The sequence below is a fragment of the Mercenaria mercenaria genome, chromosome 12 (assembly GCF_021730395.1).
Source record: "Mercenaria mercenaria strain notata chromosome 12, MADL_Memer_1, whole genome shotgun sequence".
Lineage (NCBI taxonomy): Eukaryota > Metazoa > Mollusca > Bivalvia > Venerida > Veneridae > Mercenaria > Mercenaria mercenaria.
In genome coordinates, this window is record NC_069372.1 from 32685091 (window position 1) to 32702221 (window position 17131).

At 38.4% G+C, this 17131-nt stretch overlaps 1 protein-coding gene across 5 annotated transcripts in view; it reads right to left on the reverse strand.

The window, feature by feature from the left end:
• LOC123534683 (serine/threonine-protein kinase 36-like) overlaps positions 1-17131 on the reverse strand; it is a 75596-nt gene that overhangs the window by 29796 nt on the left and 28669 nt on the right. For 4 of the 5 annotated variants that reach the window (XM_053519579.1, XM_053519575.1, XM_053519576.1 and 1 more), the window contains 7 exons: positions 15118-15267; positions 11657-11668; positions 8659-8879; positions 8019-8118; positions 4342-4439; positions 3912-4017; positions 3145-3295 (listed from right to left, as the gene is read on the reverse strand). In XM_053519579.1, the coding sequence (XP_053375554.1) occupies positions 3145-3295; positions 3912-4017; positions 4342-4439; positions 8019-8118; positions 8659-8879; positions 11657-11668; positions 15118-15267 (838 nt within the window). The remainder of the gene's footprint in view (positions 1-3144; positions 3296-3911; positions 4018-4341; positions 4440-8018; positions 8119-8658; positions 8880-11656; positions 11669-15117; positions 15268-17131) is intronic. The other variant, XM_053519578.1, reaches the window with a different exon arrangement.

Genomic DNA, 17131 nt, shown 5'->3' on the forward strand with positions numbered 1-17131 from the left:
TGAAAATCCTTCTATGGGTTAAGGAGATACAGAGCTCAAACTTTTGACCTTGAGTTGTGACCTTGACCTCAAGTTGACATGGCTGAATCATGAGTTCTTGATGAGGTGGTCATTTGACCCAAGTTTGATGAAAATCCTTCAAGGGGCTTAGGAGATACGAGTGAACACAAACTGAAAGGCTAAATCCTTTGATCTTAAGTTGTGACTTTGACCTTGAGCTGGCATGGCCGACTCATGAGTTCTGCACATCATCTTGATGAGGTGATCGCTTGGCCAAGGTTTCATATAAATCCTTCAAGGGGATTAGGAGATACAGAGCGGACACAAAATGGAAGACTCAAACCTTTGACCCAGAGTTGCGACCTTGACCTTGAGACAACATGGCTGACTCACTAGTTCTGCAGATTGTCCTGATGAGGTAATCACTTGACCCAAGTTTCATGAAAATCCTTCCAGGGGTTTAGGAGATACAGTGCGGACACAAAATGGAAGGCTTAAACCTTTGACACTAGTTGTGACCTTGACCTTGAGCTGGCATGGCTGACTCATGTGCTCTGCACATCGATTTGATGAAGCGATCATTTGACCCCAGTTTTATAAAATTCCTTCAAGCGGTTTAGGGTTATCAGAGCGGACACGAAATGGAAGGCTAAAACCTTTGACCTTGAGTTGTGACCTTGACCTTCAGCCAACATGGCTGACTCATAAGTTCTGCACATCGTCTTGATGAGGTGATCATTTGACCCAAGTTTCATGAAAATCTTTCAAGGGGTTTAAGAGATATGGAGCGGACACGAGTGTTACTGACGGACGGACGGAAGGAGACCATTCCTATAACCCCCCACCACTTGTGGCGGGGGATAAACAGAATGCAAGCTAGAGTCGTGGTTCTTGATCAAAGAGGACCTACACAAAAATTTTACCTAAGAAATGGCAATAATTCTGACGAAATACAGGTGAGTATTATGATTCTCAGCCTAATCAGTATAAACAAGTGGCAAAGTTTAAAAGCTATAGTTCTTACAGTTTTTGAGAAAAAGTGGATCTAAACAAAAAGCTTAAGCAACACTGACATCCAAGCCAACGCCAATAATCATAAGAAGCCAGTACCTTGTTCATTCTTTCAAAAATCAGACAAGCTCAAAATCAATCTTCTATTTCTTTATATATCTAGCTATCAGTTCACAGTCCTAGAAAAGTCAGCATAGAGAAAAAATGAATCTGCTTTTAAAATCAATATTAGTTTGATCTGAAGACAAAGACAATAAAGATCTATGCATACAAGTTACCTTTACTTTACTGATGCAGATATATATGTGAGCTTATTTTCTGTAAACATAAATTTTCAATTCTTTAGAATTATCACCAACTGTTAAACAGTGCTAAAAAAGTATTTGACTTTCAACAAAATTTCCCAATTATGAACAAGTGTTGTACTGTATCACAGGATAGCTTAGTAATGGTAATATTATTTCTATCTTTAGTACAATGCTTACAATAACAAACCTGTTCCCCTAAAGAAACTTCCCCACATGAATCACATACAAGAGACAATAATCATTTTCATATTGCTGTCTGTCAAACTGTAACAAGAGGGCCAGGAAGGCCCTGTATCGCTCACCTGACCCAGGAATCATCAAGATTAACATTCTGACCAAATTTCATTAAGATATGGTCATAAATGTGGCCTCTAGAGTGTTAACTAGCTTTTTCTTTGATTTGACCTGGTGACCTAGTTTTTGACCCTACATGACCTAGATTCAAACTGGACCTTGAGATCATCAAGATTAAAATTCTGACCAAGTTTCATGAAGATACAGTCATAAATGTGGCCTCTACAGTGTTAACAAGCTTTTCCTTTGATTTAACCTGATGACCTAGTTTTTGACCCCAGATGACCCAATATTGAACTCGTCCAAGATTTTATTTAAGGTAACATTCTGACCAAGTTTCATTAAGACTGGGCCAAAATTGTGACCTCTAGTGTTAACAAGCTTTTCCTTTGATTTGACCTGGTGACCTAGTTTTTGATACCATAAGACCCAGATTCGAACTTGACCTAAAGATCATCAAGATTAACATTCTGACCAAGTTTCATGAAGATACAGTCATAAATGTGGCCTCTATAGAGTGTTAACAAGCTTTTCCTTTGATTTGACCCGGTGACCTAGTTTTTCATCCCATAAGACCCAGATTCATATCTGACCTAAAGATCATCAAGATTGACATTCTGGCCAAGTTTCATGAAGATACAGTCATAAATGTGGCCTCTTGAGTGTTAACAAGCTTTTCCTTTGATTTGACCTAGTGACCTAGTTTTTGACCCCATCGGACCCAGATTTGAACATGACCTATATATCATCAAGATTAACATTCTGACCAAGTTTCATTAAGATAAGGTTATAAATGTGGCCTCAAGAGTGTTAACTAGCTTTTCCTTTGATTTGACCTGATGACCTAGTTTTTGATCCTACATGACCCAGATTCAAACTGGACCTTGAGATCATCAAGATTAACATTCTGACCAAATTTCATGAATATACATTCATAAATGTGGCCTCTACAGTGTTAACAAGCTTTTCCTTTGATTTGACCTGGTGACCTAATTTTTGACCCCAGATGTTCCAATATTGACCACATCCAAGATTTTATCAAGGGTAACATTCTGACCATTTTTCATGAAGATTGGGCCAAAATTGTGACCTCTAGAGTGTTAAGCTTTTTCTTTGATTTGACCTGGTGACCTAGTTTTTGACCCCAGATGACCTAATTTTGAACTCGTCCAAGATTTTATTGAGGGTACCATTCTGACCAAGTTCCATTAAGATTGGGCCAAAATTGTGACCTCTAGAATGTTAACAGTGAAATTGTTGATGACGATGACGGACGGACGACTGACGGACAGAGGACGATGTACAACGGACACAGGGCAATCACAATAGCTCACCTTGAGCACTTTGTGCTCAGGTGAGCTAACAAAAAACAATCATCTTGCCTTCAGTTTGAATTTTTACCCTTTTAGTTAACCAGGCAGCCTAACATCTATAGAGCAACAACCTTTGTACATAAGACCTATTTTTGCCCTTACAGCAGGGCTGCCATGAACATCATATGATCAAGTATTTTAATCAGAACACTGTGTACCTGTTAGTTTGTGTAGTACTGTTGTGTCTGGTAGCGTGGCAGCCATTAGGGAATCTAGAGCTGCTGTATGTTTAGTAGCTAGCATCATGAAATACTGGTCAGCTAGCTTCATCTTGTCTCTCTCCATAGCTTCACATGTATATATGGCACACTAAAATACACAAGCTTGATATCAGTACAGTATTACCTTGTACAGAATAAAATCTGTATCTACAAACTAAAATATTACTGCAGAGAGAAAGCAATCTAAGGTAGATTTTATTGATAAATAACTTCACTGTATTTCTTTAACCACACTACCAAAGAAGTAAATGAAACAGTTCCTCACTGTCAAGTGAACTTGACACTAGTGTTTTCATGCAGGTGTTTAATAACTGTTGATACTGTTTTTGTAACTGGTCTTACTGCGGTAAACAAATGATGCTAGTTTTATGAAAATCCTTCCAGTGGAATAAATCTGGTATAATACGGTCATTGATCTCTTGTTGTGCAGTATTTTGTTGTATTGTAAATACCTGTTACAAATTCTTAAGTCACAGCTCGTAGAAATCCCAAAGCAAACCTAGACTCCTATTTTTTCTGCTTGGGACCTTCGGGTCACACAGTAGAGGTTCAAGGAGTACTACTTTTCAAATCATTGTAAGAGCACTGCTACAAATATTAAAATGCACGAACTGATGGATGAGTGTGGCCCCCAGATACCCCAATATACAACATAACTAGGTGAAAAGTAAGATTTAAGTTTCTTTCCAAATGACATTTCTTACCAGTATTGACTGTTCTCTAAGACGTAGATCTTCATCTACTTGTTGATTCATCAACTTTGGCAACAATGACATGAACTGACCCATAGCCTCAAGGAACTGACTAACACTGTAACACAGACAGATATACAGCTAAACCAAAATACAGATAATTAAATATATTTTAAAGGGTCATGGCAATATAAATTTGTTGATGAGGTACAGTTTGCTCTACCACCATATCAATAGTTCAAATTCTGGCATCAGCTAAAATAAGTCTAATATTATAAAAATGCTGGTTCTTCAAATTTTCCTGACTTAAACAAAATGGACAGACAGCCTTTTCAAAAGTCAATAGCAATTTCTCCAAAACACAACTCAATCTTAAACTTTTCACGTTCTCCAAGAATCATCAAAAAACTTAAATACAATAATTTAGACTTTAATGACCTACATTTGTTTGTCAATGTTTTCTGTCCAGCTGATCTCACTAGCAAAGTAAGCATTCAGTGCTATCACAAGATCTACCAGAATTTGTTGGCACCAGGGTTGCTGTAAAAACGAAACAACATATGAAACTACATTAACTGTGTAGCACAAAAAAACCACCAAGAGAATAAACTGAAAACTTGTGATAATCATGTTGGTGATATCACTAAGGGAAGTAAAAATATGTAGCTGGTTATATGATGTCAGTAGGGCATGACGTAAATGATGAACTTTATTCTTGATTTGGTGAAATTTGAAAACATTCCATTACACTCATTCAAAACATAAGAAACCATTTAATGTCATAAAATCATATGGACATTAACTCTTTTTTTTCAAATTTAAAAACAAGAAAAGAAACTACTTTTTTTTTCAAATACATGGCTTGAGTTCAGACTGAATGAAAGATAACTGTTCAACATGTTATTCTGGTGTGGTATCAGTTTTTCTGCAGACTGTAAAATTGTAATTTATCATGGGAAACCAATCTTCATACTACATACCATTTACAAACTCTCCATAAGTCCAAAAATTCATGCAGCCATCAAATACTACGAAAAACATCATAATTCACTGGGGATTAATTCTTATGGATTTTGTGGTAAAATTCAACTTTATTTTTTATAATGAATATTGGAAATCCTAATATTGTTGTCCACACAAAACAGCCCTTTTCAAACAAGAGGGCCATAATGGCCCTATATTGCTCACCTGTTATCATTGCACTTAAGGACAAGAAATTGAAGAAATTTAACCAAAAAGAAAAATAAATCAAGTGACCCCATGGGCGGGGTCAATTTTGACCCCAGGTGTCATGATTTAAACAAATTTGTAGAGCTCCACTAGGCAATGCTACATGTGAAATATCTAAGCTCTAGGTCTTCTGGTTTATTTTTAGAAAATTTTTGAAGATTTTCCTATGTAAAATCAAGTGACCCCTGGGGCGGGGTCAATTTTGACCCCAGGGGTCATGATTTGAACAAATTTTGTAGAGGTCCACTAGGCAATGCTACATGTGAAATACCTAAGCTCTAGGCCTTCTGGTTTATTTTTAAAAAAATTTTGAAGATTTTTCTATGTACAATCAAGTACCCCCATGCGGCAGGGTCAATTTGACCCTGGAGGTCATGATCTGAACAAATTTAGTAGAAGTCTGCTAGGCAATGCTACATGTCAAATATCTAAGATCTAGGCCTTCTGGTTTATTTTTATAAAATTTTTGAAGATTTTCCTATGTAAAATCAAGTGACCCCTGGGGCTGGGTCATGTTGACCCCAGGGGTCATGATTTGAATAAATTTTGTAGAGGTCGACTAGGCAATGCTAAATGTGAAATATCTAAGCTCTAGGCCTTCTGGTTTATTTTTAGAAAATTTCCTATGTAAAATAATAAAAATTATTTTGCCTAAAAATAATTACTTTTATTTTTTCCCGAAATTTATGGCTATCTCGTTGCTAGGTGTGTTAGCTATAAACTATCGTCATTGTCAAGTAATCCAGTTTTCTAGTTCCTTGTCTAAACATAACAGATTAATGATAAACGCCTATTCGTCAGGGAACCACTCGAGCGTTATATTAAATCGAGAGCACGTGCAATCTTCTCAGTTGAACTAAAGGTGTATTGGCTAGCGCTTCAGATCGATGTTAAATTGCCCACCCGCCACACCCCAGTAATAATAATAATAATAATAATAATAAAAATTGTTGTATACTACAATTCATTATATTTTGTACCTTTAATTCTGTTATGACAATCTGACTGTTTTGTGAAGTATTTATGTTGCAGATAATATGCTGCCATTGGGTGCCAACTCCGGAAGTGATCAGACTCCAGGTACTTTCCACAGACATTAATTGAACGGATTCCTGGGCTACAAACAATTTGTGAAACAGACAAATCTAAAAGGATATCATTCTTCCGGACTGTTGCTTTATGAGAAATCAAAAGGACAATTTAGAATTAATACATGTATAATTTTTATTACTAAAATTCCAGTTAATCATTTCCATATTTATATACAATTATTTTTATGTCACTCCTAATTGTAAGGGCCTGGAAAAATTCTGTCGACCGTGGGGGCGATCGGGCGTGCTTTGGGACGTTTTGATGGTACGGATGTTACGGTGTATATTAAAGGTATTGCTCTAGTGCCTTGGCAATATCTGACTAGCCTTGCTTAAATGTATCATAGCCTTGCTGATGTCATAGCCTTGCCCATCATATAGTATTTGCCTCGCTTAGAATTACAGTACGTTGCCTTGCTCCATTGGTCCGCTAAATGTTCCTCATTACTTTGCAGATAACGTCGAGTTATGGGGAATATTTAATTTACTGTGGTGTACTGTAGCCTTGCTCATTATAGTATTTGCCTTGCTTAGAAGTACAGTACGTTGCCTTGCTCCGCTAAATATGTGTGGTGTACTGTAGCCTTGCTCGTTGCTTAGAATTACAGTACGTTGCCTTGCTCCGTTGGTCCGCTAAATATTGTTGTGTACTGTAGCCTTGCTCGTTGCTTAGAACCACAGTACGTTGCCTTGCTCCGTTGGTCCGCTAAATATTCCTCATTGCTTTGCAGGTAACGTCGAGTTTTGGGGGATGTTTAATTTACTGTGGTGTACTGTGGTATCCCTTGCGTCCGTGTGGCGCTGCTTGTTGCTCTACAGGTAACGTGGAGCAATGACGTGGTGCTTTACGAGTAAGTCTGGTTTCCTCCCGGTCGACTGGTTTTTCAAATAGCTTTCATTGGAGTGGCCATACTCTGCCAAAATATTGATAATAACTTTTATATTGAAAGGAATATTTCATAGGTTGAATTAGCACTGTTTACAGTATCTTACGTGCCGGTAATTGAAATATGTGACTGTATTCATATCTGAAATGTACAAATAAACATGTAAAAATGTGAATGCTACTTGTCTTCTGGTTATAATTTCGGGTAATAAAATAAAGTGATCCATGGGGCGGGGTCAATTTTGACCACAGGGGTCATGATCTGAAAATTTTTGTAGAGGTCCACTAGGCAATGCTACATGTCAAATATCTAAGCTCTAGGGCTTCTGGTTTTTGAGAAGAAGATTTTTTAAGATTTTCCTACGTAAAATCAAGTGAACCCTGCGGCGGGGTCAATTTTGAACCCGGGGTCATGATTTGAACAAATTTGGTAGAGGTCCACTAGGCAATGCTTCACACCAAATATCTAAGCTCTAGGGCTTCTGGTTTTTGAGAAGAAGATTTTAAAAGTTTTTCCTTTCGGTTGCCATGGCAACCAGAGTTCTGTACAGAATTCAATTCTTTGAAAAATTTTGAAAGGGGGCCATCCAAGGATCATCCTTGTGAAGTTTGGTGTAATTCTGTCCAGTGGTTTTCAAGAAGATTTTTTTAGAAATTGTTGACGCACGACAGACTATGCACGACGCACGACGGACATCAAGCAGTCACAATAGCTCACCTTGTCACTTTGTGACAGATGAGCTAAAAACCCTTTATGAACTTCAAATCAATTTAAAGTCCCCTGGTACATTTTTTGACCAAAACCATTGAACTACCATGCCAAGAAAATTAAGTCACAGTACAGTATTTTGTAACAAGCAGACAGACTGGTATATACAAAATATTATCAGACACACTACAAGTCATACATACCTGTTTAACTTTTGATTTATCCATAATATCTGCCAACAACTTTAGTGGCATCACTGGCAAGTTCACAGCTTTGATTGCATTTATGATTAAATCAACATCACTGCAAAATAGATACACAAATCAAACTAACTAAATTTCCATAAATTTACTTGATGGCGTTATTATATCTCTGACTAATTGTTTATACAATTTAATCTAGTTGTGATCATTCTAAATATATATATTAAGATATAAGAATTTCATTTCTGTCACTTGAACTGTTACACCCGATTTAATTTATAGTATGGCCTTGATAGGATGTGCAAAGTCATCAATGATTGTAATTGATGATTACATCATCAAACATTTATCTAAAAGTCATTTATATAAGATTAACGTCATTTCCACATTTAGACTTTGAATTTTTTTTTGTCATGAGAGCCAAGTTTGACCACACTGTCATTATAAAGGTATCTGTTTGAAGCAATTCTGCCAATAAGTGATTTATCTGACAGACAATCATGGTTATTTCTTTATCAATTCATGGAAATTTTTCCTGTCTCCCAACACTAATATAAGCTCTAATATATGCTCAGATATGTGTTGGACACAATGCTTTCCATTTCAGCTTACACATTCAATTTGTCTATCCTTTGCTTACCACTTCAGTGTAACAAGGTTGGTTACTACCCTCAGAACAGTTCTCAATCTTGCTGCCCCCTCTAACATGCCATCAAGTACTTGTGCTGAGCTGTGCTCAATTCTTTGGTTAAGTTTAGCAAGGAATTTTTTATCGGTCAACAGTTTGAGAGCATATTCTGGTTCACCATCCTGATCAGTAACATCAATCAAACCCTGCCATTCATCGTCACTGTCAACTTCCTGTAAAATAATAAATATGCTGCAAAACTATTTTAAGAAGTTTTTCATGGTTTGATAATGCACATATGAAATAAAGCCTGGATTTGAACTGTAGCAAGTAACAAGTTGACTAGCTGAATCCATCATTGTCATTATCTTGTTTTCTAAGACCTATTATATACTTAACAAGAGCTGTCTCCATAGGATGACACATGCCCCCGATGGCACTTTGAATGAATAGTTATGGCCGATGTTAGAGTTTAGGACCTTTGACCTACGGAGCTGAGTCTTGCGCGCGACACATCGTCTTACTGTGTCACACATTCATGCATAGTTATTTTAAAATCCATGCATGAATGACAAAGATATGGACCGGACATGCCCATCAACGCACTATCATGAAAAATGATCTTTAACGTCTAAGTGTGACCTTGACCTTTGAGCTACTGACCTGGGTTTTGCGTGTGACACGTCGTCTTACTGTGGTACACATTCATGCCAAGTTATTTGAAAATCCATCCATCGATGACAAAGATATGGACCGGACACGCCCATCAATGCACTATCCTTTAACATCTAAGTGTGACCTTGACCTTTGAGCTACGAACCTGGGTCTTGCGCAGGACATGTCGTCTTACTGTGGTACACATTAATGCCAAGTTATTTGAAAATCCATCCATCGATGACAAAGATATGGACCGGACACGCCAATCAATGCACTATCCTTTAACGTCTAAGTGTGACCTTGACCTTTGAGCTACGGACCTGGGTCTTGCGCACTGCACGTCGTCTTACTGTGGTCAACATTCATGCCAAGTTATTTGAAAATCCATCCATCGATGACAAAGATATGGACCGGACACGCCCATCAATGCACTATCCTTTAACGTCTAAGTGTGACCTTGACCTTTGAGCTACGGACCTGGGTCTTGCGCACTGCATGTCGTCTTACTGTGGTACACATTCATGCCAAGTTATTTGAAAATCCATCCATCGATGACAAAGATATGGACCGGACACGAAAATTGCGGACAGACCGACAGACAGACAGACAGTTCAAAAACTATATGCCTCCCTTCGGGGGCATAAAAATGTTACTTTTTATTTTCATGCTAACATTCTTTTAACACGGATACCTAGATATTTCCTGGTGAATAGTCAATCTTTTTGATAGCAGCTTTCACCCTGATCTCAGTCAAATATCAAACATTTTAAAACAGATAGAAACCTCTACGAACTATGAATAGGGTCAACAAACCAGATCAAAAGTTTTGCAACAAACAGGTTCTACAGACATTTTAACCCTTATCATGCTGGACATGATTGATTCTGCCTTTGCAACCAGTGTAGATCATGATCAGCCTGCACATCTGTGCAGTCTGATCATGATCTGCACTGTTCGCTATTCAGTCAGTATCTTTTTGGTAAGCACCCCTTTTAACAGTTAATGGTACTGTCCAAATTGAAAGTTGGACAAGTTCATTATAGAAACTTAGCAGGATAAGGGCTAAACACGTGCTGTATCATTTTCTCTTCTTGTCTACAATTACTCAAATGAAACTGCTTCCATAATGTTTAAAAAAATTCAGTCAATCTGGAAGCACATTTCATAAATACTGGTAATAGATGTAAAGCAGATAAGCCAAGTCAACCAAACAAGATAAAGAGCTACATAACAATAGCTAGAAAATGTGTTCACTTTATAGGTGCAGTCTGTCCATAAACGGGCTGTCGTTGCATTTTAAACAAACCTTCAGAGTCAATTTTCTTCCTATATATCCAATAATTTTCACTTCATGTGACAGGACTTCACCAGACTAAGATAATAAATAAATTAAATAATAAGAAAGGTACAGTTCTTCATTAACTAAGGCCTTTCAATTTTCAAAGATTGCTTTCTTCATCTACAGTCATAAACAATCAACATTAAATCAATAATGTGAAAAAGGGCAATTTTTTGTTCTTGTGTTTTAATGCATTTAACATCACACAGATACAATTATAGGTCATATGTTGACTTTCCAGCTTTTCACCGACCTTCTGTAAGCCAGCTGGATGGCCAGGCACCTGGGTAGAACCACCGACCTTCTGTAAGCCAGCTGGATGGCTTCCACACATGAAGAATTCTACATCTCAAGAGAGGCTCCAACCCACATCAGTGAGGGGTAAGTGATTTGATGTCAGTGACCTTAACCACTCGGCCACAGAGGCCCCAGAGACCCCTTGAGCATTTTCCAATACAAGATTTAAAAGTGGTAAGCACAGCTGGTTGGACATTCAAACAAAAGCATGCTCAACTATTTGAAAATATTATCCCATCCTTCTCCTTAATACTTTAATACTTATATGCAAAAACATTACCAAATTTTTAATTATTAAAAAATGAGACACTTTTCTGAGTTTACAGCAAGGGTAATGCAGTCAAAGCCTTCTGCCAAGAAAGTAAGAACGTAGGTCAGATGACCAATTTATGGCTTCAGAATTTCACAAGGTTATAAACAAATCCCAATATTTTTATATTATTACAATTAGTAATCACAACCAATATACATTTAGAAATGACTGTAAAGCTGCATTCTAGTAGAGAACAAAGAGGATTTCACACCAGATAATTGGCTATCGAGCATTTAAATCACCATTCTATAAAATGTGTTAGTATACACACAACCCAATTCTATTTCATGCAGATGTTAATATCAATCATTCATTTCATAAACTTGTACAATACAAAGTTAGTGACATTTTTTTACTGTCATCCACAACATTACTACATTCAATATTTGGAGAGAAAAGTTTACCTTGGAGTCTCCCTAAAATGAACACAGTATGCATGTCAAAAAATAAACCTACACCAACACTTCAAACAGTAGCTCCAATTGTTATCAAAGGAACTGAGTAAGTATTGCTAGACAATGCAGGTCCCCTACCAGTTTGTATTGCCAGACCCTATCAGTTTGAGAGATCCGTGGACCAACGCTCTACCTACTGAGCTAAGCGGGCGGGTGCCAGATTATGCAGGTACCCAACCAGCTTATGAGTATTGCCAGATTATGCATTTTTTTTTTTTTTTTTTTTTTTTTAGGGGGGGTTTAATGCCGTTTTTCAACAGTATTTCAGTCATGTAACGACGGGCAGTTAACCTAACCAGTGTTCCTGGATTCTGTACCAGTACAAACCTGTTCTCCGCAAGTAACTGCCAACTTCCCCACATGAATCAGAGGTGGAGGACTAATGATTTCAGACACAATGTCGTTTATCAAATAGTCATGGAGAACATACGCCCCGCCCGAGGATCGAACTCACGACCCCGCGATCTGTAGACCAACGCTCTACCTACTGAGCTAAGCGGGCGGGTGCCAGACTATGCAGGTACCCAACCAGTTTATGAGTATTGCCAGGTTATGCAATGCAGCTTCCCTATCAGTTAATGAGTACTGCCAGACAATGCAGGTACTGTATCAGTTTATGAGTACTGCCAGATTATGGAGGTATGCTACCAGTTTATGAGTACTGCCAGGCAATGAAGGTACCCTACCAGTTTATGAATACAGTCAGGCAATGCAGCTACCTTACCAGTTTATGAGTACTGCCATGCTATGGAGATACACTGCTCGTTTATGAGTACTGCCAGGCAATGCAGGTATCATACCAGTTTATGAGAACTACTAGGTTATGCGGATACCTTCCCAGTTAATGAGTACTGCCAGGCAATGCAGGCACCCTACTTGTTTATGAATACTGCCAGGCAATGCAGCTACCCTACTAGTGTATGAGTACTGCCAGGTTATGTTGGTATCCTACCATGAGTATTGTCAGGCAATGCTGTTCCCCTATCACTTTGTGAATATTGCCAGGCAATGATCTCATACCAGTTTGTAAGTACTTCCAAATATATCAGGTCCCATACCACATTGTAAGTATTGCCAGGCATTTCAGGTCTTCTACCAATTTGTGTGTATTACCAAGCAATACATGTTTCCTTCCAGTTTGAGTACTGTCTGGTTATGAAGGTACCAGGGGCTGCCAGTTTGTGAGTTTTGCCAGGCAATGCAGGTACCCTACCAGTTTATGAGTATTGCCAGATTATGAAGGTACCCTACCAGATTGTGAGTTTTGCCAGACAATGCAGGTACCCTACCAATTTATGAGTACTGCCATGTTATGAAGGTATCCTACCAGTTTATGAATACTGCCAGACAATGCAGGTACCCTACCTGTTTATGAGTACCGCAAGGTTATGAAGGTACCTTACCAGTTTATGAATACTGCCAGACAATGCAGGTACCCAACCAGTTTATGAGTATTGCCAGATTATGAAGGTACCCTACCAGTTTATGAGTACTGCCAGGTAATGCAGGTAGCCTACCAGTTTATGGGTACTGCCAGGCAATGCAGATACCCTGCCACTTTATGAGTACTGCAAGGCAATGCAGATACCCTACCACTTTATAAGAACTGCCAGGCAATGCAGGCACCCTACCAGTTTATGAGTACTGCCAGGCAATGCAGGTACCCTACCAGTTTATTAGTACTGCCAGGTTATGAAGGTACCCTACCAGTTTATGAGTACTGCTAGGCAATGCAGGTACCCTACCAGCTTATGAGTACTGCTAGGCAATGCAGGTACCCTACCAGCTTATGAGTACTGCCAGGCAATGCAGGTACCCTACCACTTTATTAGTACTGCCAGGTTATGAAGGTACCCTACCAGTTTATGAGTACTGCTAGGCAATGCAGGTACCCTACCAGCTTATGAGTACTGCTAGGCAATGCAGGTACCCTACCAGCTTATGAGTACTGCTAGGCAATGCAGGTACCCTACCAGTTTATGAGTACTGCCAGGCAATGCAGGTACCCTACCACTTTATTAGTACTGCCAGGTTATGAAGGTTCCCTACCAGTTTATGAGTACTGCTAGGCAATGCAGGTACCCTACCAGCTTATGAGTACTGCTAGGCAATGCAGGTACCCTACCAGCTTATGAGTACTGCCAGGCAATGCAGGTACCCTACCAGTTTATGAGTACTGCCAGGCAATGCAGGTACCCTACCAGTTCATGAGTTCTGCCAGGCAATGCAGGTACCCTACCAGTTAATGAGTACTGCCAGGCAATGCAGGTACCCTACCAGTTCATGGGTACTGCCAGGCAATGCAGATACCCTACCAGTTTATGAGTACTGCCAGGCAATGCAGATACCCTGCCACTTTATGAGTACTGCAAGGCAATGCAGATACCCGACCACTTTATAAGAACTGCAAGGCAATGCAAGCACCCTACCAGTTTATGAGTACTGCTAGGCAATGCAGGTACCCTACCAGCTTATGAGTACTGCTAGGCAATGCAGGTACCCTACCAGCTTATGAGTACTGCCAGGCAATGCAGGTACCCTACCAGTTTGTGAGTACTGCCAGGCAATGCAGGTACCCTACCAGTTCATGAGTTCTGCCAGGCAATGCAGGTACCCTACCAGTTAATGAGTACTGCCAGGCAATGCAGGTACCCTACCAGTTCATGGGTACTGCCAGGCAATGCAGATACCCTACCAGTTTATGAGTACTGCCAGGCAATGCAGATACCCTATCAGTTTTACTCCCATACATTCAAGAACCAGGCCTCTATATGTGTTTTTTGGCCATTTGAAAGTGAGTCAGAACATAACAGATTCAAATGCCTTTGACACAGACTTTGACATACAGTCTTCAACATGACATGTCATGACATTTCATTCACACTATTTCAGTTTATACAAGGTAATCAATGTTCCTGGATTACTAACCAGTATTAACCTGTTCTCAACAAGTAACATACACTGTCATCTGATACTGATCAGTTTTACAAAGTTACAACTCTGCATGCATAAATGAGTTACAGACAAGACATATAAGACCCATAAGACTTTGATCTCTAACCTGTCAAACTAGGGACCTGAGTCTTGGACATAACATATTTTCTTTTTTAGTACAGTCATTTCAAAATCTCTAAATGCAGGGATTAAAGATTAAATACCTAAGTGTGAACTTTTAATTTAGTACAGGACCCAGGGTCTTGGGTGTGACAGGTCTTATGCTCACACTTGGTCATCTGTAAAAGGTTATATCAAAATCTCTCTATGATTTTCACTGTCTTTAGGACCAAAGAGAAGTCCTGATTTACTGAAGCAAAAATTCGTATAGTTTTCTATTTTTCATTATTTTCACAGATACCATTTTTCTTCAACTAGTCAACTTGCTTACTGGGAATATAAAGATCAAGTTTTACCTCGCCATCGAGTTTGACATTTTCAATATTCTTTGTGTTTTGTTTGTCTGAGGATTTCCGTACTGTCCGGCGCCCCTCTATCTCAATACTTGGATATTCTTTCTCATAATCTTTTGTGATTCTATCTGTACGAGGAGTTGGGTCTGTATTCTAAAATAAAGTAAGACAGATGTTAAATTTCTTTTTTCTTTAAACACATATACTTCGTAAATAATTTCCATGTATCAAACTGAATTTAAACTGAAGTTTATACCTAAAATAGTAGTTCAAAATCATGTGCATTTTGCTTACAAGGGATTAAATTACATTTTAGCAGATACTTACCATCAGTTATTCCCATATTTACCTGGGTGAATAAAAGCATCATATCTAATGAATATCACTAGTTATTTTTGATCCCACAAATAGGCAAAAAAATGTATATACAATTTTTCTTTATTTAAAACTGGAAACATGAACTACAGGACTTCTATGCTAAAACATTCAAATTGTACTGAAACAAGAATTCTTAAACTGTTGAATCATTTTCTTCTACTGATCCTACTTCCATAATACAGCCACATACATCCAGACACAGTGAAGGTGTAATGTAAAATAATGAGTGCTTTTTACTATCAGACTAGTGGTTTAAGAGAAGTTTTTCAAACTTTCCAATAAAGTCATATATGGTAAACTGTGTGTTCAGATTTAGGGCTTTTTTCAACAATTTTTCAGGCATAGTATCATGACAGTGTCAACTTGCAGCAGTGACACAGTAGCATTATACATGTGAGATGATACCCTGCCCAGTCACATTATACATGTGACATGATACCCCACCCAGTCACATTATACATGTGACATGATACCCTACCAAGTCACATTATACATGAGACATGATACCCCACCCACTCACATTATACATGTGACATGATACCCCACCCACTCACATTAAACATGTGACACGATACCCCACCCAGTCACATTATACATGTGACATGATACCCCACCCAGTCAAATACTGACACAAGGATGACCAGTTCCTAGTACTATCACTCAAAGCAGACGTTCTACCTCTAGGCTACCGAAACTATGGAAAACTAGCCCTGCCCACTGAAGGCCATGTTTTTAAGCAAAACAGAATGATTTGAAGGAATATGGTTGTGGGTCACTTAAGAAACATTTCTGTAAAAATATTTGGAAATCAGTGAACAAGATTTTCAAAGTTTTCCATATAGGGAAAACTAGCCCTGCCCCCTAGCAGACATGTTTTTTTCTGTAGAAACATTTCTGTGAATTATTGACATACAGTCTTCAGCATGACATGCCATTACCTTTGAAAGTTTCATTCACACTATTTCAGTTTATACAAGGTGAGGCTAGTGGTTTCTAAGAATTTTTAGGTAGTCTTTTTGGGGGTTAATGCTGCACTGCTAATGTCCCACAAAATCTCTACTGTAGAACCATTTTCAGCCTCAGATGCTTTTACTGTTGGCAACTTTAGATCTATTCTTATCTAACTTCACTTTGCAAATACAAAATATCATTTTGAAAGATAAACAAGTAACTACTTTTGAAAAAATGCATGCCCTCCATACTGCTTCATTTGAATGGAAGTGAATGTGGATAAGTGTTTGGTAAAATCTGTTATGATTCAGAAGGGGAAACAAGAGGGCCATGATGGCCCTATATCGCTCACCTGTTATCACTGCACTTGAGGACAAGAAGGTCCTCAGAAAAAATATCTAAGTCCACAAAGGACAGGAACAACAAAGAGAAGAAATTTAACCAAAAAGAAAAAAATTCTTACAAGGTACAGATATGTCAAAATACACCTAAAAATTGGAGGTACCATCCAAATTGTACCACAGAAAAGTGGTCTCAGTTTTTCCCTATGGCCAATAATAAAAAAGTTACTAAAAATAAGCTATTTATAGTAACGTAAAAGGGAAGTAATTAAAAACAAGAGCTGTCTCCATAGGATGACACATGCCCCCCGATGGCACTTTGAATGAATAGTTATAGCCAATGTTAG